The sequence below is a fragment of the Eriocheir sinensis genome, chromosome 40, assembly GCF_024679095.1.
Source record: "Eriocheir sinensis breed Jianghai 21 chromosome 40, ASM2467909v1, whole genome shotgun sequence".
Lineage (NCBI taxonomy): Eukaryota > Metazoa > Arthropoda > Malacostraca > Decapoda > Varunidae > Eriocheir > Eriocheir sinensis.
In genome coordinates, this window is record NC_066548.1 from 5,344,740 (window position 1) to 5,368,575 (window position 23,836).

The window sequence follows — 23,836 nt, forward strand, 5'->3', positions numbered from 1 at the left end:
GCAAGGAGCTTACATACATATAACCTAATATATATATATATATATATATATATATATATATATATATATATATATATATATATATATATATATATATATATATATATATATATATATATATATATATATATATATATATATATATATATATATATATATATATATATATATATATATATATATATATATATATATATATATATATATATATATATATATATATATAATGTCATGTTGCTGCGTGAGGGGAAACGCCACAGGTGGACGAGGCGGTGCTGTCTGGGCGCGAGTCAGGCGGAGGTTGTGTCGGGCGGCAGGTAACCAACAGGTTAGTAGGTCTCAGGACACCGCTGAGCACGCTGCTGCACCACGCGCCCCGCCCCGCCCTTGCCAGCTGCCGACCCGTGCAGGCGCCACACCCTCGGCGGCCGCGCCAGCCCCGCCCTCCCGCCGTCCACGCCTCTACTCACTCCTTCCTTCTTTCCTTCCTCGGGGCCACGGCGCCAAATTGGCGAGGCACTTGACCACTCAGGGGCCTCATGCTCATGGCTGCCACGCCCGTGCCATGCACGCTCATGCGATAATTCGTTTGAAAGAAGCGACACTTTAGTATCGGGATTTTTTATTATCGGACTTATTTTCATCCATTTGGCTCGATATCGGAGGAGTCAAGGGGTGCGCGACCCTCCCGTCGGTGGGGTTCCTGGCGGAGGCGACGCCAGGGTGTGGCCCGCGTGTTGTGCTGCCCACCGGCCAGGGTGTGTGAGTGAGGCCACGCGTTCACTGCCTCGAGAGAAAGACTACAACCTGCTGACGTCTTGAGCTCGTGCTCCGCCCTAATTATCACGACATAGAATATTCACGTGGAAGATTCTAATTTAGAGGTACTTCAGTGTGTGTGTGTGTGTGTGTGTGTGTGTGTGTGTGTGTGTGTGTGTGTGTGTGTGTGTGTCTGTGTGTGTTGCTCCGTCTATTTGTCTGTCTACCTACTTTCCACTGTCCGTTTGCGTTTGTTCATCTGCCACTGCGCACATGAGTTGTCTTGTGTGTGTGTGTGTGTGTGTGTGTGTGTGTGTGTGTGTGTGTGTGTGTGTGTGTGTGTGTGTGTGTGTGTGTGTGTGTGTGTGTGTGTGTGTGTGTGTGTGTAAAGGTGTGCAGCCCTCCGCCGTCTCACCCTCTCCCCCCGCCGCCCCGCCTCCCCCTGCCGGCGGCCGCGTGGTGGTGTGGTGCCGAGTAACCATCCGGGAGCCACACGGCCCAGGCTCGCGCCGCGGACTGGAGGACACTGGGCGGCTCTCCTGGGCCCTGAGCGTCGTCCAGACCCCGGCAACATCCGTCATTCCTTTCCCACGCTTGTCAGTGCATGGACCACTGCCAAGCGTCCCTGATATAACCCAAGCATCTCTTTTCTCGCTAAATATCGTAGGAGAAACATAATTAAAACTCCTTGTACCGTATATATTGCTTATCTCGCGTGCCTAAGCTGGAGAGCATAACAGGAACCTCCAAAGACGGGCTGTTCCCGCTAATCCCTCGTGACTTTGCATAGAAACGTACGACAAAACCCTGAAAAAAAGAAAAAAATATACCCAGTCCTGCTGATCGCGTGTCCGAGCAAGCGACGTAGTACCAACAGGTGGATATGGACACCGACACACGCCAGACGAGAGAGCATCGTAGCGGGATAGACTGAGAGGTGCCAAACTGCGTGCCTGACCAGCGGCCGTGTGCCCAGTGCTTCTGCCAGTGCCTGAATACCCCTCGTACCCAAGTGCCATGGATGACTCCCCGGGGGAACGTCTCTCACCCGTCTCGGCTTACCTCAAGATGGCCACCCGCGAGCCCATCCGTCGCCACCACTCCCTCAAGTACATCTTCAACGGGGAGGTGGTGGGTCAGGGCGTCCGGCCAGGCTCCCGCACCCCACCCTCCCACTCCGCCCTCCCGCACCTCCTCGGCGACCGCACACGACACCACTCCCTCACCAGGCTGAAAGACCTCACCTCGGGCGCCCTGCTCACTAGGTCAGTTTAATTTCCTCGTCTTTTTCCTCCTCCTCCTCCTCTTTTGCCCTGGTTTTTTTTTTACTTCTTTTAATTATTTCTTTACTCTCCTCTTCGTCTGAGTCCTGGTCCCCTTCGTCGTCCTCTCATCTCCTTTTCCTCCTCTTTCGTTTCATCCTTTTCCTCCTCTTGACCCGTACAAAGCGGCTTAGTCAAGAAGGGGACGGAGCGGGGAGGAAAGTGACTGGAAAGAATTCAAATTAAACAGTACAGGGGAGAAGAAGAATTAGGATAACTATGTTCCGGCATGCAGCAGGGAGGCAGGGAGGGAGGGAAGGAGAGAAGGAGGGAGGGGCGGCATTTAGAAGCGAGCCACGTGCATATTCACTCACATTCACTCATTTTCTGTGACTACCAATATGCGGCTTTTCTTTTAGAGCTACACATTATTTTTTTCCCTTTGAAATGTAGCAAAAGTCGCCCATGTTAATTTTTCATCGTTATTTTGATTTAATTATTCATAGGCGCCTGCACACACACACACACACACACACACACACACACACACACACACACACACACACACACATGTAAGCACACCTGCGAAATATCGACGGTCGAGTAACAATTGATTTATGAAGGACAAAAAAGTAGTTCCATCGACCTTTCTTTGTGTGTGTGTGTGTGTGTGTGTGTGTGTGTGTGTGTGTCTTGTGTTTGTTCTATTGTTAACCTACTTTATTATATAGTTTCCAATCAATCTCTCTCTCTCTCTCTCTCTCTCTCTCTCTCTCTCTCTCTCTCTCTCTCTCTCTCTCTCTCTCTCTCTCTCTCTCTCTCTCTCTCTCTCTCTCTCTCTCTCTCTCTCTATCTATCTATCTATCTATTTATCTATCTATCTATCTATCTATCTATCTATCTATCTATCTCTTATTAGTCCTCCCCGCACCCCCCACCCCCCTTCCAGCCTCCTCCTATACTCCCTTCCTGCCGTCTCCCCTCCTTAGTCGTGTTTACTGTGACCCTGAGATCGCATTACCGTGGTTGGCGTTAGGTGGAAGGCTAAGTCTGGATAAGGGCACGGACAAAGGTGATTGCAGTGGGCTGGGAGGTGTGCTGGCGTGTCGGGGAATGGAAGTGGGAGAGCAGGAGTATGGAGAGGAGAGATGGACGGTAAAAAGTTTATATACGTGAAGAAGGAAGGAAGGAAGGAAGGGCGGTTTGCCATGGGAGGAAGTCGTGGAGGGAGGAATGAAGAGTTGAAGGGATTAGAATGTGAGTGGAATGGTTTGGTAAAAGTTTCATAAAAGAGAAGGAAAGGAAAAGCAAAGGGAGGAAAAGAGGATAAAGTGTAGGAAGAAAGAGGGATGGAATGGATAAAAGATAACATGATCAAGTGACGCGGTAAAGAAGTGATGGAAAGATTCAGACATAAGATAATGAACACAATAACTAGATAGGATATATAAAACGATGTGCCAGAAATGGATGTCAAAAGAGAGGATACGAACAGAGAATATGAAAAACTAAGGTATGAGCGGATGAACACATTACACTAGACATGAAAGACTGCATTAAGGTATTGAAGAAAACATTATATTAAAAGGCACTGAAACACACGAACCAGGAATAGGAGAAAGAATATACATAACGGGGTTTTTTAATATTTTTCTTTACCCCCTATAACTGTCTCCTTAGCTGTAAAAAAAAAATAGATATAAGCGAGGATACAAGCGAATAGCGGGCTTTTTTTTCTACTCTATTGCCCTTGAGCCGTGTCCTCTGATATATATACATAAAAAAAACTTGTAATATAGAGACTGAATGAATACGGAAGCAACTACAAGCCATAGAAACTTGTATATAGATAAGAGAAACTTTAAACCCTGTCTCTTTAGTGGAAGTGAAAGAAGTCAACGAGAATGAAATATGCGGAAGCTTAGGGAGGCGAGGGTTATGTGTGTCTGAAACGTTTATTAGTGTGCGCGTGTGTGTGTGTGTGTATGTGTGTGTGTGTGTGTGTAGGCCTAAAGGGAAAGGTGTAGAGGGGGTTGGATGGTTGCAAGGTTAGGCCAACAAGGGGGAGAGTGAGTGTAAGGTTATCCATATTCATTAGCGGAGTGAGGAAGCGTCAGTGGCCAGCAAAAGGGGAGTGTGGGAGGTGAAAATGAACGGTCTTGTTACGAGGGAGAGTGTGAAGTGGATGTGTAAAGAGAGAGAGAGAGAGAGTACAGTTTGTTTATGTATACGTTTTGAGATGGAGAATGAAATAAAGGAAGGAAGAGAGAGAGAGAGAGAGAGAGAGTACAGTTTGTTTATGTATATGATTTGAAATGGAGAAAGAAATACAGGAAGAAAGGAAAGGAAAGAAAAAGATGTGGAGAGAGAGAGAGAGAGAGAAGAGTGTTTATGGAGCAAAGAAGCCTAAGTGCTAGAGTAAGCAGAGAGAGAATATATTTTTTTGGAGAGCTGCGAAAGTATATATATAAAAAACTTAATTAGTGCCTTATATTAAAGAAATGGAAGGGAAGATGACCCGCGCGGAGCTAACCAACTTGACGCGTATATAAAAGACTGGAAAATAAATAACCAGGTCGAGCAGGAAGTCATATCCCTTACGAGCTGAGGTAAATTAGTATCATGTGAAGTTTTAGAAGAAGATGAAGTTGAGTAAAAAAAAAAAAAAAAAAGCAGGTCTCGTGCCTTCCTGATGTGGTATAAAGAGAGGAAATGATGATGAGAGAGAGAGAGTAATCGAAATTGTAAGTATATTTATCCTCCTCATTTATGTATCTCATTAAGAATCATTGTCAATATTAATTCTCTCTCTCTCTCTCTCTCTCTCTCTCTCTCTCTCTCTCTCTCTCTCTCTCTTCGTCACACATTTAACCATCTAATTTAGTTCCATCACTCACTCCTCCTCCTCCTCCTCCTCCTCCTCCTCCTCCTCCTCTTCCTGCAATCAGACGTTCTCGAGGCGGCCGTCCCTATCGCCAACACGAGACACAAAATCGCCTGCTGTCCCATTACTCGCGCCGCTAATTGCCACGCCAACTCAATTACGGGTGACGTCATTCCCCCTATTAGCTGTGTTTTGTTCGTTTTCCGGGTTTTTTTTTCTTTTTTGTATATTTTTTCTTGTACTATTTTTTTCTGATTTTTCTTCCTGGTTGAATCTTTGTGTTTTTTCCCTCCATTTTCTTTCCTTATCTCGTCTTTTTTTTTCCTTCTCCCCTTTATCATCATCATCGTCAGTCTCCCCCTGTTGCTCCTCCTCCTCCTCCTCCTCTTCTTCCTGGTATTCCTCCTGTTCCTCCTCCTCCTCCTCCTCCTCTTCTTCCTGGTATTCCTCCTGTTCCTCCTCCTCCTCCTCCTCCTCTTCTTCCTGGTATTCCTCCTGTTCCTCCTCTTCTTCCTGGTATTCCTTTTGTTCCTCCTCCTCATCCTCCTTCTGTCCTGTTCTCGTCTCGTTCTCCTCTTCCTGGTATTCCTCTTTTTCCTCCTCATCCTCCTCCTCCTCCTTCTGTCCTTTTCTCGTCTCGTTCTCCTCTTCCTCTTCCTTCTCTTAATCATCATCCTTCTTTCCCTGTTTTTTTTCCCTTTTCTTCACTACTCAATTTTAATACATATTGATTTATTTTCTCTCTTTCTGTTCTCCGTTTGACATATATAATTTCCCTCCTGATCCCTTTTTTCTTCATCATTCCTCTACCATCATATTTTCCTTCTCCTCTTCACCGTTCAATGCCCTTCTTTTTATTCTACCACATTTTTTTTATTCAACCTTTACTAGAATATTGTTGGATCTTTGCTACTCAATATTTTTTTTCTCGTGTCTATTTTTTTTTTGTTGTTTTTGTTTCTTTCCGTGTCATTTTTGCACCTTATTTTTCTCATCGTTATTCTCGTCCTCGTTCGGTAAAGGTTTTGTCTTTATTTTACTGTATTTCTCTACGCTCTCATTTTAGTCTGTCCTCCTCTTTCCCCTCCTCTTCCTCATTCTCCTCCTCTTCCTACTCATCCTCTTCCTTCATATTGACAACGTGTGGGAAACTCTTGGGTAAAAGCTCCTATCATTTCAGTTACCGTGAAATCCAGAAATGTCAAACTAATCCCAGAACTAGAATTAACTCGACCGCTTCAAAGGAGGCGATGCGGTATGGATATCGGCAGGAGGTTGGTTTTTTTATCGATCCAGAGTCATTCGCCCTTGGTACAACCCTCCCTTAGAAGTAGATAGTGCGAAAACGATACGCTTCAAAATTTCACTGCAGCCGTTTATCGTCATAACAAGAGTAATTTTAGGGTTGGTGTGCGTATACGTGTAGATTTTCTTTTTTTTTACAGTATACTTAGCAGCTCAAGGACAGAAGTAAATGAAAAATGAAAAAAAGACCGCTACCATTGCTCCTGAAAAAGAAATTAGAGGGGAAAAAATTGAGGTCATGCTTCTATGTATCCTCCTTAAATGTTTTCCATCTCCCTTCTTCCACTTACCGCTAGCATTGCTCCTGAAAAAGACATTAGAGGAAAGAAGTTGTTGCTCATGCTTCTATGCTTCCTACCGTCCTTAAATATTTTCCATCTCCCTTCTTCTTCCACTTCATACTCCTCCTCCTCTAGATCCTTTATGTGTATGTATCCTCACCGCCACTGCTGTCTCTTCCTCAGCATATGACCACAGACGTTGCACCGACTAAACGAAACTTTCCAACTTTGTGTCTTTTTCCACCACCACCTCCTCGTCCTTCTGTTCTTCCTTCCTTTCTCTCTCTCTCTCTCTCTCTCTCTCTCTCTCTCTCTCTCTCTCTCTCTCTCTCTCTCTCTCTCTCTCTCTCTCTCTCTCTCTCTCTCTCTCTCTCTCTCTCTCTCTCTCTCTCTCTCTCTCTCTCTCTCCACCACAGCCTTCTCTTCACCCTCGTTCCCTTTCAATACATCTCCTTTCTCAGCATTATCCAGTTCGTTCTCACACACTTCCTCTACCCCCAACACCGCCACCACACCACCACCACCACCACCACCACCACGACAACCACTTTCACCACTTTGCAATCTTCCACACGTGCATCGTCACCTTTCCTCCCGCTTTTTCCACCATCTCTCCTATCCTCCTCCTCCTCTTCCTCCTACTCCTCCTTCTCCTTCTCCTCCTCCTATAAGGCAGTAACAAGGCCGCCAAGTCCTGCCCTTTGTGAAGTGATCGACGTGGCATCCAAACTCACTATTACTTCTGAGAGAGAGAGAGAGAGAGAGAGAGAGAGAGAGAGAGAGAGAGAGAAGAGCACAAAAATAGATCATGTAGAAAAGAATTCCATGTATAATCTGTTTCACGTATTCGATGGTTGAAAAGTGAAATAAACTGAAATTGGATGAACGTTGTAAAGAAGACTGGCGATAAAAGATAAATGTATAGGGTGAAATAAATTGAAAGAGAATTATATGATACGTATTTAAACACACACACACACACACACACACACACACACACACACACACACACACACACACACACACACAACAAAAATGTCATTGCCCTTGTAACCTGAATCCTTGAATTGATTAGTGTTTGTCCAGATAAGTGACAAAGCTTTGTTGACAGATAAAAGAAATTTGTTTTTGTCTCTCTCTCTCTCTCTCTCTCTCTCTCTCTCTCTCTCTCTCTCTCTCTCTCTCTCTCTCTCTCTCTCTCTCTCTCTCTCTCTCTCTCTCTCTCTCTCTCTCTCTCTCTCTCTCTCTCTCTCTCTCTCTCTCTCTCTCTCTCTCTCTCTCTCTCTCTCTCTCTCTCTCTCTCTCTCTCTCTCTCTCTCTCTCTCTTTTTTTCCTGGTCCTATTCTCATCTCCTCCTCCTCCTGGTCCTATTCTTCATCTCCCTCCTCCTCCTCATCTTCCTCCTTCCTTTCTTGGCCTCACTTTTCGTCTTCATCCTCTTCCCTCGTTTTCCTCCTCCTCCTCTTCCTCACCTTGAATTCTCCCCTTATCTCTCTTCCACTTCCTCCTCCTCCTCTGCTTCGTTATCTCTCCTCCCCCACGCCTCCCGCTGAACGCCATCCTTCCCCTTTCCTTCCTCGCCAGTTCGCGGAGAGATAGAACGCTTCCCCTCACCCATGATGCAGTCAGGTGTCCATATGTATGACGGACGCGTGAATAATGTATTTGATAATTTGGTTATTGCGAGAACGAGCGTCGCCAACTTCTCTCCTCCTCAGCCTCCATCACCACCACCGCAGACAGAGACACAGACAGACAGAAAAACGGACGCTGATAAAAGTGATGGGGCATAATAATGAGTTTCAATTCTCTGGCTAGTATTGCTGTTTTTGTGTTTGTTTTGTTTGTTTGTCAAAATATTTCACGACAGATAGACACACAGACAGACGGACGGACGCACATAAGAGAGTGATGGACAATGACCTGAAATATATGAGAAAAACGAACTATATAAGAATAATATGTGTGGGAAAGGATTGAAAGGATAAGAAAAACCTCCTCCGGCAAATCAGACACCCACGGAATCGACAATGAGCTAAAATAAATATATAAAAAAAAGTGAAAAAAATGAGAGGCTTAGAATGTGTGATCCCTGTAATGACTTTTAAATGCCCGAGTTAGTATTATTGTTTTTTTTCTGTGATTGTTTGTTTTACGTTAATTAAGACCTTTACGTGTTAATTAATAAGGTGCGTTAGTTAGGTTTTCATCTCTCGACCTCGCTTGTTTAATTACTTTTTACTTCTTGCTTTTCTTACTTAACTTACTTACTTACTCCTACGCCTGTGTTCCCTTTCAGCCTCTTTGTCTGTCTGTGTCGATTTGTATTGTTTCGCCTCTCTCTCTCTCTCTCTCTCTCTCTCTCTCTCTCTCTCTCTCTCTCTCTCTCTCTCTCTCTCTCTCTCTCTCTCTCTCTCTCTCTCTCTCTCTCTCTCTCTCTCTCTCTCTCTCTCTCTCTCTCTCTCTCTCTCTCTCTCTCTCTCTCTCTCTCTCTCTCTCTCTCTCTCTCTCTCTCTCTCTCTCTCTCTCTCTCTCTCGACTCCTTTGTACCAGAGACAGACAGACATCCTTATCGATTCTATTTTTACCTTTTACTCTGTTTTCCTCTTTCTCTCACTCATTCTCTTTCCATTCTATTCCACCTCCTCCTTCCCCTCATTCTCTTCCTCCTCATCATTCTCCTCCTCCTTTCTTTTGTTTCTTCCTCGTATTTCCTCATTATTTTCCTCCTCTCACTTTTCTATCATTCTTCCTCTACTTATTTTACTTTTTCTTCTTCCTTTCCCCTCTTTTGAAGCTCTCTTGCGGCTCTTTACCTTCTCTAGTTACTCCTTTCGTGTCCTTCGGGTCGTGTTTCTTCATATGCTTGAGGTGGTGGTGGTGGTGGTGGTGGTTGTGGTAGTGGTGGCGGTGGTGGAAGGGGGAGGGGGAGTAGTAGACGCCAAAAGTTTCACCTGGCGCGTACCTAACAACAGGTAAATGGCTTCCGGCAGGGTAGAATTTCTTACCTGGATCGAGAGAGAGAGAGAGAGAGAGAGAGAGAGAGAGTCTTTCCTAGCCTGGCATGCCTTTGACTGAATTACTTTCTGTACTAGTGACACGATTTTTGTTCTGTTGCACGACGAATAGGGGAGAGAGAGAGAGAGAGAGAGAGAATGAATGTGGCTGGTTGTGATCTTTTTTTAATTCCTTCACAAATCCTTCTCCCTGACGAAATTGTTCAAGGTAATACTCGCGCATGCAATAAGGCCAGTGACACACACACACACACACACACACACACACACGACATTGCAATATTGAGGTCATTGTGTGTACCGTACGAAAGAGTAAACAGTAAACACTCATTCAACAGGTGTGTGGTGGTTGTGTGTGTGTGTGTGTGTGTGTGTGTGTGTGTGTGTGTGTGTTTAATTAGGTATATAACTACATGCAAGTAATTATGGAGTCCTTAGAAGTGACGCTGCCTGATAATGATTGATGGGTGGCTTCGATGTTATTGGTGGTGGTGGTGGTGGTGCAGGAGATGGCAGGCTGGAAAGTGGTATCGAACGAGGGTGTGGGTGTATATATGAGTTTAAGAGGGGTCGTGATGCCAAGGTTATGAGGGTTAATAGAGAGGATGAAGAGGAGGAGAAGAAGCAGAAGAGGATGACGATGTGGGAAAAGTATTGAAGACGAAGGGAGACGAAGAAGAGGAGAAGGAGGAAGAGGAAGAAGGAAAACAAAGGCAGATAATGAAAGAAAACGGAAGAAAATGCACCATATAAAGAACAGAATGATTAGAGAAAGCGTAAACATTCGATGAGAGAGAGAGAGAGAGAGAGCGACGGGAGAAAAAGGTTTATGAGGACGGAGTTGAGGAGATGGAGGAGGAGCAGACGAGGAGGAAGAGGAGGAGGTGGAGGAGGAGCAAAGTGGAAGACGCGACCCACCATCAAAGCATCTCTTCCACCGCCGAGTCGAAAAGGCAAAATCCTGGCATCATTTCCCCCTGGACGCCGCCAACGACCGAGGAGGAAAAGGAAGAGGAAGGAGGAGGAGGAGGAGGCAGTGAGGCTCCTCTGCGTTAGGAAGCGGAAACGAAGCCTCGAGGGACCAACCATCCAGCCTGTTGGCCTTCCTTACACACCCTTTCCTTCCCCTCTGTTGACCTGTAGTTGGGGGGTGTCTGCCTGTCTGAACGGGTGGCTGGTTGGGCGTTCGTTTGGCTGGCTGACTGGATGATTGGATGGCTGGATGGTTTCTTGGCTGGATGATTGGATGAATGAATGGTTTCGTAGCTGGGTGATTGGATGGATGGATGATTTCGTGGTTGGATGATTGGATAGATGGATGGTTTCGTGGGTGAGTGCTTCCCTGACTTCACACGGGGAAACTGACTACCAGGAATAAAGGAATAAAGAATAGGAATAAAGTAATAAATAAAGGAATAGGAATAAAGGAATATAGAATAGATGCGTTGGTGGCTGGCTACTGTGAAAGGGAATGCAAGATAATTAAGGACTTTATTGGATGAAGGATAGATAGATAGGAGGATGGATAGATAGACAGAAGGGCCGGTAGATGGCTTAACTACTCAAAAGGTTAGTTAAATTGCGTATCTTTATGGATGAAAATTTGGCTGGCTGGCTGAGTGCATGGACAGAGAGATATATGGGTCAGTGGCTGGGTTAACTTATCAAAGGTTGGCTAAATTTGGATAACTGAGTGGATGAAGGAATGGCTACCTGGCTGAGTGCATGAATGGATAGACAAACGGATCAGTGGGCGGCAGAACTAATCAAAGGTCAGTTAACTTGGGATGAAGGAATGGACGGCTGGCTGAGTGGATATATAGATAGATAGAGGAGTCGGTTGGTGGATAAGTCCTCATAAGTTGGTTAAATCGGGTATTTGATTGGATGAAGGAATGGATGGCTGGCTGAGTTGATGGATAGATAGATAGATAGATAAAAGAGTTGGTGGGTGGCTTAACTAATGAATGGTAGGTTAAACTGAGTACCTTATTTGATGAAGGAATGGCTGGATAGATAAATAGATAGAGCACTGGATGGCTGAACTAAGATAAGGTTGGTCAACTATCGGGTGTGGTTGGCTGACTGGATGTACGGATGAACGAGTGAGACAAGAACGGGTTGAATGTACTCTGGCTGACCGAAGGGATTTGCGGGTGAGTGGGTGCATGGATGAGATATGTTCTTATTAACCGACATGTTGAATCGATTACCAATACCGCAGACCGTTAGACAGTTGGCTTGCGTCCTAATTGACTTATTATCTGAATGAATGACTCGACGGATAATTGACCTGATAGCATGCCTTTGATGGGCTCCCAGACGGTCGAAGGGAGACATATATATTTTTAGCCACTGGATCGAAGCTTTAAAAATATCGTCGGTTCGGTAATCTTTCAGCGGCCGACCGACTGACTCTCTGGCTGACGAGTTCGCTGGTTTAATTAAATGTTTGAAAGGGACAGGAATAAAACACATGTACCGCGGGTCTGTTTGCTCTAAAAGTAACGGGTTCTCTTGGGCATTGAAAGGGAGAAAAATGTAGACTGTCGGGATTAGGTTTAAAAATAGCTTTAAAGGATGTGAATTAATGAAGAGTAGACTGGCTTGCTTTATTGTCTGAAGAGAGAGAGAGAGAGAGAGAGAGAGAGAGAGAGAGAGAGATCTTTATTGGAAGTTAAATATGTAAGAAATTATCTGAGTAGGCGTTTTAATACTTGAGAGTGGATGACAGGTTGATTTTGGGATTTAGTCCAGGCCACTCACTCACTCACTCACTCACTCACCCACTCACTCACTCACCCACTCACTCACTCACTAACTCGGTCAACTCGATTCATCACTGACTAACTCTAACTCTCTCTCTCTCTCTCTCTCTCTCTCTCTCTCTCTCTCTCTCTCTCTCTCTCTCTCTCTCGTACATAAGCCACCAGGAGTTTGCTTAGTTTAGGACAAAGAGACACCACGGAGGAGGAGGGAGGGGAGGAGAGGAGGAGAAGAAAGGGAAGAGAAGGAGGAGAGGAGAGAGGAGAGTGAGAGAGAGAGAAGACAGAAGAGTGATGTGTCTAGGCCCTAGGGTGAAGGTGCTTTGTGTCTCTCTCTCTCTCTCTCTCTCTCTCTCTCTCTCTCTCTCTCTCTCTCTCTCTCTCTCTCTCTCTCTCTCTCTCTCTCTCTCTCTCTCTCTCTCTCTCTCTCTCTCTCTCTCTCTCTCATTTTTTTTTTTTTTTTTTTTATCCAAAGGGCAAGAATAAGGTTTCCAGGTTGTTTATTATCCTCCCGTGTCGCTGTTCTTGTTTTAGTGTGTTTATTATACTTTCTATATGACGTTCAGTGTTTGTGCTTAAAGGTTGGTCAGAAAGAATCAGTTATTGTTACTCTTTTCCTTTATATCCGTTTCAGTTATGACATAGGCCCATAGTCTCAAACATTTCAGGTCTTACGTATCCACATATGATAAGGCTTTCCTAGAGGTGGTGGGTGTTTCCATGGGCAGTTTTATGAGCCTAGTGATAGTGTGACGAGGGTTTTGTGTATACCTGGGTTCTGAAAAGCACTACTGAGAACCCGACTAATCTCCTTTGTGATCTTCGGACGATTTTATTGCGAGAATCGAAGCGTTTGAGAGTGCGGGCCGTAGCTTCATGTGATCGTTTCTAAGTAATGTGTATGTACTCTGTCTTCTTCAGCGTAAAAAGCAAATCGAATTGGCTCCGTTTTACCTCAATTTTCGATACATAAATACGTTTTCCTCTTCAAACTTACTTTATTGTTTTGTCTTTAATGAATAGTTTATCTCTATCCTCTGATAATGTAATCGTCTTCTACGTGATAGTTTTCCAGGAGTTGTTTAAGGGCTGAAGAAATTTGGTAATATATATTGAATTTGAAGATAGACATTACCAAGACCACTGCTACCACCACCACGCTAACCATACCACTGCCACCACCATAATATCACCACCACCACACCACCATCACACTATCATCACCACGACCACCACAACCACCACCACGACCACCACCTCTGCCACAATCATTACCTCATCACTACCACCACGCCACCTTCACTATCATCACCACGACCATCACCACCACTATCTTTCCCACTACCACCACCATTCATATCGCAACCACTACAACAACAACAAAATGACCACCACCACCACCACCACCACCCCAACCACAATCATTGCCACAGATCTCCACTATGGAAAAGGAAAAGAAAATATTTGTACCGAAAATCCACAAGCTATCTCTCTCAAAAAAATAGTAACAGAGAGAGAGAGAGAGAGAGAGAGAGAGAGAGAGAGAGAGAGAGAGCAGCATCACAATAACGCAGGACACGATTTCATTCTCAGGACAAACCCGTTAATCAAACCACAACTTGCCTCCTCCTCCTCCTCCTCCTCCTCCTCCTCCTCCTCTACACTATTCTCCCTTTCCGTCTCTCTCTCTTCCCCTCCTTATTGCTTCCTCTTCCCTTTCTTTGCAATTTTTTCCTCCTTTCTCTTTCTCCTTTTCTACACCGCTTCCTTTTCCTTCTCTTCGTACTCTTCCCCAGACAGAATACCTCCTTTTTTCTCTCTCTCTCTTTCTCTCCTGTCAAACTTCCTTCACCTCACCCCCTCCTCCTCCCCTCTCTCCTCCTCTTCCTCTTCTTCCTCCTTATCCTGTGGCTTGAGTAAATATTATGTCAGAGAGCAGAAGTCCCATCACCCTTCTTCCCTTCTTCTTCCTCCTCCTCGTCTCCCCTCCTCCTCCTCCTCCTCCTCCTCCTCCTCCAGCATCTTCTTTCCCTCCCATTTGCGTCCTTCCCTCCGTGCTCGTCACTCAACACAGCGTCTCAGTATCATCTACATAATTGCCTCTTGTTTTGTTGGTGTTTTAAGTCCTGTTCCATGTGACCTTTATATTTTTTTCGTGTGTGTGTGTGTGTGTGTGTGTGTGTGTGTGTGTGTGTGTGTGTGTGTGTGTGTGTTTAAATTAGCTTAGTTTTTTTGTTTTGTTTTGTTTATCTTGAAAAATGACAACCAAGAAAGTGACTGCAATAGTGGTGGTGGTGATGGTAGTAGTAGTAGTAGTAGTAGTAGTAGTAGTAGTAGTAGTAGTTGTAGTAGTAGCAGTAGTAGTAGTAGTAGTAGTAGTAGTTGTAGCAGTAGTAGTAGTAGTAGTAGTAGTAGTAGTAGTACTGGTGGTGTGTTAGTAATCTGGTAGTAGTAAAAATAGAAACCGTAATGAAATGGAAAGTAGTACTAGTAGTAGTAGTAGTAGTAGTAGTTTCAGCAGTAGTAGTAGCGGTAGCAGTAGTAGCAGGAGCAGCCACAGGACAAACATCAGCAGAAATAGCGAGCGATTCCAAGAAAAAAAAAAGTTTGAAAGAGAATATAAAAGACAAAAAGCTCAAACACACATTTTCCGCTAATCGAGCCAAACTTTACCGCCACTTCAGCCGCCGTTTCCGAGGCTTTGTAAAAATTTGCCTCACCTTCACACACACTGATGAGCCGCCAGCCGAGCGTGACACCCATTCCAGCGTGGCGGCCTTGGCGATCATCAAAGGGAGAGAGAGAGAGAGAGAGAGAGAGAGAGAGAGAGAGAGAGAGAGAGAGAGAGAGAGAGAGAGAGAGAGAGAGAGAGAGAGAGAGAGAGAGAGAAACTTAAAAAAAAAAAAGAATTCCTGTGAAATATGTCGCGCGTACCCAGTGGTTGAAAAGTAAAATAAACCGTAATTGGATGAACGCTGTAAAGAATAGTTAAGGTAAAAGATCTCTATACATTAGAATAAATAAAAGAGAGACTCACAAATTCAGAATAAAAAAATTGTATGCGTCCTTTTCATCACTGCCAAAAAAAAAAAGAAAAAAAAGGTTAGGTACGAGTGTTATAAGATTTCCCGCGCTTGTGTTATGTCGACCCATCTGCTGCCTCATTTTGGAAACCGGAATGAAGATGAAAAGCAATCAAAATAAGGGGATAAAAGTTTCCTTCTTAAAAGTTGTAAGTTTTATCGTGTGTGCGCAGAAAGTTTGTATTAGGCTGGACTTTACTTTTTTCCTCTTTCTTCTTCCGTTTTCTTCACTTCGGTATCGATTGGGCTTCTTCAGGTAAGGTTACGTAAACACTCCTTGGTCTGCTTAAGTCGACTTCCGGCACAAAAAGGAGTTCCGTTTCGAGTTGTTTCTCAGTCCGACTTCATTTTTTTACCTAAGTTCCGAGTTGTTTCTCAGACCAGTTTTAATCCGTCTTGTTCTGGCATCTCTCTCTCATGATGTTTCTTTTCTTTGTCTTTTTATCGAGCGGTTGTGTTAGTCGCGTGTTGTTAGTACTATGTCAATTTTCTAGGGTGCAATAATTAAGTTCGGAGTTGTTTCTGAGCCTCAGTTTTAGTCCGTCTTGTTCTGGCATCTCTCTCATATGACGTTTCTTTTCTTTGTCTTTTTATCGAGCGGTTGTGTTAGTCGCGTGTTGTTAGTACTATGTCAATTTTCTAGGGTGCAATAAAGCTTACACAGATCAATTAATTACATGATCCGATTTCGACATTTACATGAAATTCGCTAATCACTTAGGCAGAGTAAGTTGGGTAATTGCTTTATGAATAACTGATGGGGAACATACGCCAGGGTGCTCGTTGCTTCACTCACCCGCTGCCTCCACTCCCGACGGTCTCCCCGAACAAGCCTCCACGCAGCCTCCCTTCCCTTCTTTCATAGACTTATATAATCATTAACTCATGTATCTTCCCATTTTGACCGGAGTTCGCAGTAGATCGGTTTCTTTGCATATTGAGTTATATCACTTAATTGGATAACGAGCTGCATATATATTTAAGGTTAAGGGCTTTTCTTTTTTCACTATTATTATTATTATTATTATTATTATTTTTAGTAGCAGGCTTTTTTTTCATTAATGTTTTCTTTTTTTTTTCACGCCCTTGAACTGTCTCCTTTACTGTAAAAAAACTGCTTTCTATACTGTAAAAAAAAAAAAAGCCACACTTCGCTCCAACTTCCCTCAACAAGAGATATGCGTAAATGAGCTTGAGGAGTCCGGAAGTGGTTTAGTTCCTATTTGCCAAGTTAGGTAAGTAAGTTTCGTCGCCCGGCTGCATCCACACGTCTTCAGAAGCTATACATTAAGGACTTGAGCTGACTTTGAGGTCGTGGAGTTGAGAGAGGAGGAAGTGCAGATTATGTGTTTATATATTTTATCCGTCATTTTCTCTTCTGTGACATCATTTATTTAGTGGAGTGGAGTTAAGAGAGGAGGAAATGCAGATCATGTGTTTATATATTTTATCCATCATTTTATTTTCTATAACATCATTTATTTAGAAGAAGAAACAGAGTAATATTATACGTTTTAAATAGACATACAAACAATACACTGAATGCTGGGGAGAGAGAGAGAGAGAGAGAGAGAGAGAGAGAGAGACAGACAGACAGACAGACAGACAGACAGACGTATATGCTTTTAGAGATAAACAAACAGAAACAGATACAGTGAAAGACATAGAAAAAACAAATGGGCAGTTAAATAAAGATAAACAGAGAGAGAAACGCCGCCAATAAGTCAATAATATGTTAATGCAAATGTGATTGTATTTTTTTTTTACACGCCTGATAATACATTCTCTTTCTGTGTGTATCTTGATCTCCTCTCGCGCCACTTGTCAGTCATTGTCTTTGGAGCATTAATTTCCTTGTGTAAACTTGCGTAACATGACTCCTCGCCTCCTCCTCTGTTCACGTTACATCCTCTATTGTTAACGTGGAGAGCGTTGATACAGGTTAGATTCCCTTCCTGTTGACGTTTCCTGGATACGCTAAAATAATGTTGACTTCCATTTTTATAAGCATTGGATTCGACTCATTGTATTTTGATCATGTTTTGTTTGCGTCATTTGTTTTTGTTGTCTTTTTTTAACCCGGTAGCAGCGACGGGACAAATTTGTGGCTTTACCGTGTACCAGCGACGGGCCATATTTTTCCCGTGATATAAACCCCAAAAAATAGATGATGCATAAACTGATCACAAATGCGTTGAAATACATTATGAAATGGTTTGCGTGAGTGATGATTTTTTCTCAGTTTTCTCGCTTAGAGGGGCCTTTAAGAAACATGATCCCCGCAGCTACCGGGTTAATCATTCTTTTCTGTTTTGTTGGTACCTGTCTCCATTGGCTTTTTCTCTTCGTGCTTTCTACGTATTTAAACAACTTCTCGTTTTCTATATTTCGCTGTATGCTTATTTATTCATGCTGCATAATAGATTGGTTTCGTGGATGACACTGATGCAAGTTCGATTCCCATTCTGTTGACGTTTTTACTGAATTCGCGAAGGTTTGTATTGACTTTCATTATTTTATTCATTTGATTCGACTAATTATTGTGTCTGGAATATGTTTACCTATATAGTGTTGTCATTCGGTTTTATTTTTTCTTCCTCCTCTCATGTTTCTTTTTCTTTATGCCTCCAGTTGTTGTTGTTGTTGTTTTATATTCATGTCCCCTTCCTCGTTGTTACTTGGTCCTTTCGTCTTTTTCTTTTCGCCTTTCTTTTCTTCCGTCATTTGTTTTATATATTTCATGGTGTGTTCAATTGCATCATCACCTCATCATCTCATTTTGTTAACAGTTCTGACCTTACCTGACATTTATCCACAATAGATGATGATGATGATGATGATGACAACGATATATATGATGATAGTGATGATAATGATGATTCTAAAAACGATTGTGAGGAAAATGATAATGAAGTGGAGGAGGATGATAAAGATAATGATGAAATAGATAAACACGATGGGGAGGAGGAGGAAGATGATGATGATGATAATAATGACGACCCCCTGCCCCCTTCTCCCCCATGTCCCCACCCCCCTCCTCCCCTCACACCGTTGTTGATGCTCGTCCCTCTCCCTCCTCTATTTTTCTTATCCCTGGGTCTCGAGATGTCTGTTTGTTTAGAGGTTATGGTTTCAGCGGAATGGAAACGGAGGACGACAGAAGAAGTAAAGGAAGTGAAGGGGAAAAAAGGGGGAAATGGATGGAAACTTGACATCGGAGGAGGAGGAAGAGAAGTGAGGAGGAGGAGGAGGAAGATTGGAGCTAAGAGGAGTAGTGCATCTTGGAGAGTTTAAGAGGAATGAGGAGGAGGAGGAGGAAGATTGAAACTAAGAGGAGTGGTGCATCTTGGAGAGCTTAGAGCAATGAGAAAGAGGAGGAAGAGGAAGAGGAGGAGCAGGTTGAAAACTAGACGTCAAATCTTTAAAAAAAGGCAAAAAGCAGGAGCATGAGGAAAAGGAAGAAGAAAAATAATTGAAAAAAAGTTAAAAAAAATAAACAAAAAAGAAGTTAGAGGTATCAGGCTGCACTGAGAGGCGTTGACCTTTTATTGAAAACTCCACCTCTTGTCTGGAAAAGTAATGGTGTTGTTTATTGCATCCTTCCACTTTTCCTTTTGCTCGCCCGGAAAATTTCATTATTCTTCCCTTCCAGTGTGTGCACCAGGAAACTCGTACCAGGGAATAGTTTGCGCGAATATAGAGGTCCCGTGTGTAAGACAGGTTTCTCGATATGCTACCCACCCACTCGAGTGATATAACTTATTCCATGTTAAAATAAAATAAAATAGTAACCCCGTTAAAAAGAGGATTAAGGATCTTGAGTAACAAAGTGGTTGTCTCCCGAACCCAGACCAAGACGCTTCCATTAAATCTCTCATAACGTCTGGTACATGTCAGTGGTAGATATGGGTTGGTTACATATTACTTGGCTTGATTACACATTACTTGATTACATATTACTTGGCTTGATTACATATTACTTGATTACATATTACTTGGCTTGATTACACATTACTTGATTACATATTACTTGGCTTGATTACATATTACTTGGCTTGATTACATATTACTTAGCTTGATTACATATTACTTGGTCAGTGGTAGATATGGCTTGATTACATATTACTTGGTGTTTGTATGCCTGACTTCGTATTAACCGGAGGATGCCATTAATCACGTATGAAAGCAGAACCAAGCGAAGTTGGATTATTTCAACCGACCCATTCTGGCTTTTCTTTGAGTGGCCGAGGTTGGTGCTTCCTGTATATGAAATCTCACCTCCTTAACTTAAAATAAAAAGATACCTGAAACTTGAGCTAACTTTTTTAAAATGAAATAGCGTAAAAACACTTTCATACTTTATTTTGGCAATATTACAGATTTATACCTCGGTTCAATTTCCTATATGATTTTTTTTTATATGAGTTTTGATATTAAAAAAAGATCGTACAAGGTGGGAGGCCTGCCTGTACCCACCTTACCTGCCCACGTACCTGCCTGTACCTGTGTGGGCTGCCTGGAGAGGGTTCCAGAGGTCGTGTTCCGGAACTGACAGGTTTCGGTATTTCGGGCGATGTGTGTATTGAGGCTTTGTTAGGGGAGCATGAGACGCCGCCCCCTCCCTCCCCCCTCCCCCCCCGGCCTGTGATCAAGTCTGCAGGCATAATGAGAGAGAGAGAGAGAGAGAGAGAGAGAGAGAGAGAGAGGAGAGAGAGAGAGATAGAGATAGAGAAATTGAAGAAGGAGAGATTAAAAGAGAGAGAGAGGGAGAGAGGGGTAAGGAAAGATAACATTCGAACCGAGAGAGAGAGAGAGAGAGAGAGAGAGAGAGAGAGCAACACAACAGGGCTCTATTCGGTCTAACATCATAAGCTTTCTATTGATCCTCCATCTTGTGTGTTGTATTAATCAGCCTATTCATGCTCTCTCTCTCTCTCTCTCTCTCTCTCTCTCTCTCTCTCTCTCTCTCTCGTTCTTTCTATCTATCTTTCTGTCTATTTATATATATCTACCTATCTATTCATCTATCCTGTGTGCGTGTGTCCCTGTCTTTTTGTCTGTCTGTCTGTCTGTCCGTCTGCCTCCACCTTCCCCTCACACCTGTAATCAATACGACTCTCTTTACACGATAATGAGATAACTCTTCGAACTGTTTAAGGGTCACCTGAGCTTACCTGCCAATTTACCTGGGGTCTTAATAACCCCCTCCCCCTCCCTCCCGTCTCCCTCCCTCCTGTCTTCCTCCCTGTTCATTCCTTCCGGTCTTCCTTTCTTTATTCCTTTCTTCCTTTCTTATCCTTTCTTTTGTACTGATTTCCTTTCTTTCTCCTCTCTTGTCTTTTTTTCTTCCATTCCCTATTCCTTTCTTCCTTGCTTGCTTGATTATTTTCTTCTTTTCCTTTCTCCCTTATGTTGCTCTATCCTTCCTTCCTTCCTTCCTTCCATCCTTCCTTCTCCCCTTCCCTCCTTCCTTTCCTCCCTCCCTTCCTTTCTTCCTCTCTTCTTTCCTCCCCTTTTCTCCCCTTTTCTTCTTTCCTTCTCTTCCTCTTTTCCTTTATTCCTGTTTTCCTCTCTTCCTTTCTTCCTTCCTTCACTCATTCATTCATTCAATTTCTCCTTTCTTCCTTCTCTATCCTCCCTTTACTTCCTTTTTTCCTTCTTCCTTTTCCTCCTCCCTTCCTTTCCTCCATCCCACCTTTATCAGTCCCTTCCTAACTTCATTCCTCCCTTCCGTTCTTCCTTCCTTCCTTATTTCCTATTTTCCCTCCTTCCTCTCCTTCACGTCTCTGCCATCCTCTTTAACATCCATTCCTTGTGACAACTTCCATTCTTTATCCGACCATATTCACTTTTACAATGGCTTCTTCAGGTGGTGGATTTTAACGGCCTTAAATAGCCCTCCTTGACGTCCTAACTTGACCTGAGGAGGGACATTTCTATTGGGTCACCTGGATACGTATTGATTCCAGGAGACATTGATCGCGACTCCACGTGGAAAGCGTTCTGAACCCCCCAACCTCGCTCAGGCTTCCCCGCCCCGCCCCCCTCAACCCTCCTGCCTCATCACACCCTCCTCACACCGTCGCTCCTCCTTCTCCAGCCTCCCCCCGCCCCCCTTAATCCTGCCTCACCCGAGCAAAAAGGAATATATACAGTGTGGTTAATATTCAGTGTTGATTTACGTAGGAGTGTGTATTGATATTGCTTTCCTCTATACTCTCTCATTCCTGCTCCCTGTAACTACTCGCGTCCGCTCCCCCACCCTCCTCTTCAACCTCCCATTCCTCCTTCCTGCTTTATTTGACGCAAAAACGATCGACTGCGTTAAAGATCAATGACGGGTACTTTGTTGCGTTAAGAATGAAGTGAACGTTGCCGAAAGTACGTACAGCAAGGGCCTTTATCTTCACCCCTGATAGTTATATAAAGTGCCCTGCGAATTAATGAAAGCAGGGAGCCACGTTATTACCGAACAGGCTTTTTGTTGCTTTTTCTTTCATGTTCCCTTTTTCTCCATCATCATCATCATCCTCATCGTCTTTCTTTCCTTCTTCCTCCCCTTCCTTCTTTTCCCCCTTCGTAAATCTTCTCCTGCAGGTCACTGAAGGAGCTGAGAAAATTATTAAATCGGTATAGAAGGTTTTATGTTGCCTGCTCCTCCGTGTTTCCATGTTTCCGTGTCTCCAGGTTAATTGTTGTAGAGATTAAGTATTCATGAACCCTATGTGTGTTTGAGAGTCTTTGTGTGTGTTGTGTGTGTGTGTGTGTGTGTGGCGGCAGAAGGGCTTCCGGCAGGGCACAGGTAGGGCCAGGTGGAATAAGAAGTAAAGTTTTGGGCGGAATTATTCACCAAGTTAATGTGTCTGCCTGGGGGAAGGATCCAGGAGGAGGTAAAGAGAAGGAGGAGGAGGAGGAGGAGAAAAAGAAGGAAAGAAGATAAAGAAGAAGGAAAATGATGGTAGATTAATGAAGAGGAAGAGAAGGATTATGGCGCGACGGAGGAGAAGAGGAACAGAAGAGGAAGAAGGGAGAGTGTGAAGTGAGCGGCAAGAGGAAAGAGAAGAAGTGTTTGGGAATATAAGTAAGTGAGAGAGAGAGAGAGAGAGAGAGAGAGAGAGAGAGAGAGAGAGAGAGAGAGAGAGAGAGAGAGAGAGAGAGAGAGAGAGAGAGAGAGAGAGAGAGTATGACAAGAAATTGGAAGAGAAAGCGAGGAGTGTTAGAGGAAGCTGAAAAAAGAAAAAAAATCAACTTATCCTTCTTCTTCACCATTTTCATCTTTTTTTCTACTTCTATACGACCTCCCTCTCCCTTCATTATCCTCTCCCTTCAACCATCATACCCATCAATTACAACCCTACTCAGCCTCGCTTCACCCTCCTACCTATCAATTCTCCCTTCATTGGTCTCTATTCAAGCTTGCTATGTATCCTTTCCCCTTACTATTCTTCCCTCATTGCCTTCTTTCTACCTGTCCTTCGCCGTCTGCCATCGTGTCTTCCTCCCCCTTCCTCCTTTTACCAATGAGCCTCTTGAAAAGGTCGCTACTTCCCTTCCTTTTCCCCTCCCTTGCCCTCTACAATTCCCCCTCATCAGCTATCTAGTCTTTTGTTATTCCTTTGCTCTCCCTCTGTATCCCTCGTGCCCTTCGGAAAAGTAACATACTCCCCATCGTTCTCTTTCCCTTGCCCTCTACCCATCCCCGCATCAACTCTCTATTCTCCTTTTTTATACCTTTCGTCTCCCTCTACATCCCACTGCCCCTAGGAAAGGTAACTGCTCTCTTCATTCTCTCTTCCTCTGCCCTTTACCTCTCCCCACATCAGCTATCAAGTCTCCTCTTTATTCTTTTTTTTCTCTCCATTTTCATCTCTCGTACCTCTTCGTTCTCTCGTCCACTGCCTCTACCCATCCCTCCCAGCAGTCATGTAGTCTCAACCGCATTCCCTTACCCTTCCTCTTCCTCCCTCGTGTCCCTCAGAAAGGTCGTCGTGTCGCTTGTCTCCGCCTCCGAGGGTTTGTGTCGTTGTGAGGGAAACGTTCGTCCGTGGGGCAATGGCGTCTGTTGTCTGTTGTACCGTGTGTCTAAAGTGCGTGTTGCTCGTCTTTCATTATTCATGTTCCACCTCTTAGCAATTCTCCTCTCTTCTCCCTCATCTATCTCTTTCCTCCTCCTCTTTGTTCCTGTACTTCTTGTTGCGTTTCTTACTCCATTTTTTTAATCATTTCTAAACTGTCTCATCATCCACTATGGTATAGGAAATAATGGGCTTCTTCACATTCTTTTTCCGCCTCTTCCTCCCTTTATTCTTCCTCGTCATCTACCTTTTCGTAATTTTTTTTCACTCATTTTGTTCTATTTTTTTTACTTTTTTTTTACAAGAGGAGACGGCTCAAGGGCAACAAAAAGGATGTAGAAAAAGAAAGCCCGCTACTCACCGCTCCCCGATCATCTCCATTCTCGTTTCTCCTCTTTATATTCT

The 23,836-nt window shown here is 43.7% G+C and overlaps 1 protein-coding gene across 1 annotated transcript in view; it reads left to right on the forward strand.

Moving 5' to 3' along the window:
* The first annotated feature begins 288 nt into the window (after positions 1–288).
* LOC127009254 (synaptotagmin-15-like) overlaps positions 289–23,836 on the forward strand; it is a 96,810-nt gene continuing 73,262 nt past the window's right edge. The window contains exon 1 of the mRNA XM_050882136.1: positions 289–2,024. Within this exon, the coding sequence (XP_050738093.1) occupies positions 1,777–2,024 (248 nt within the window). The 5' untranslated portion in view covers positions 289–1,776. The remainder of the gene's footprint in view (positions 2,025–23,836) is intronic.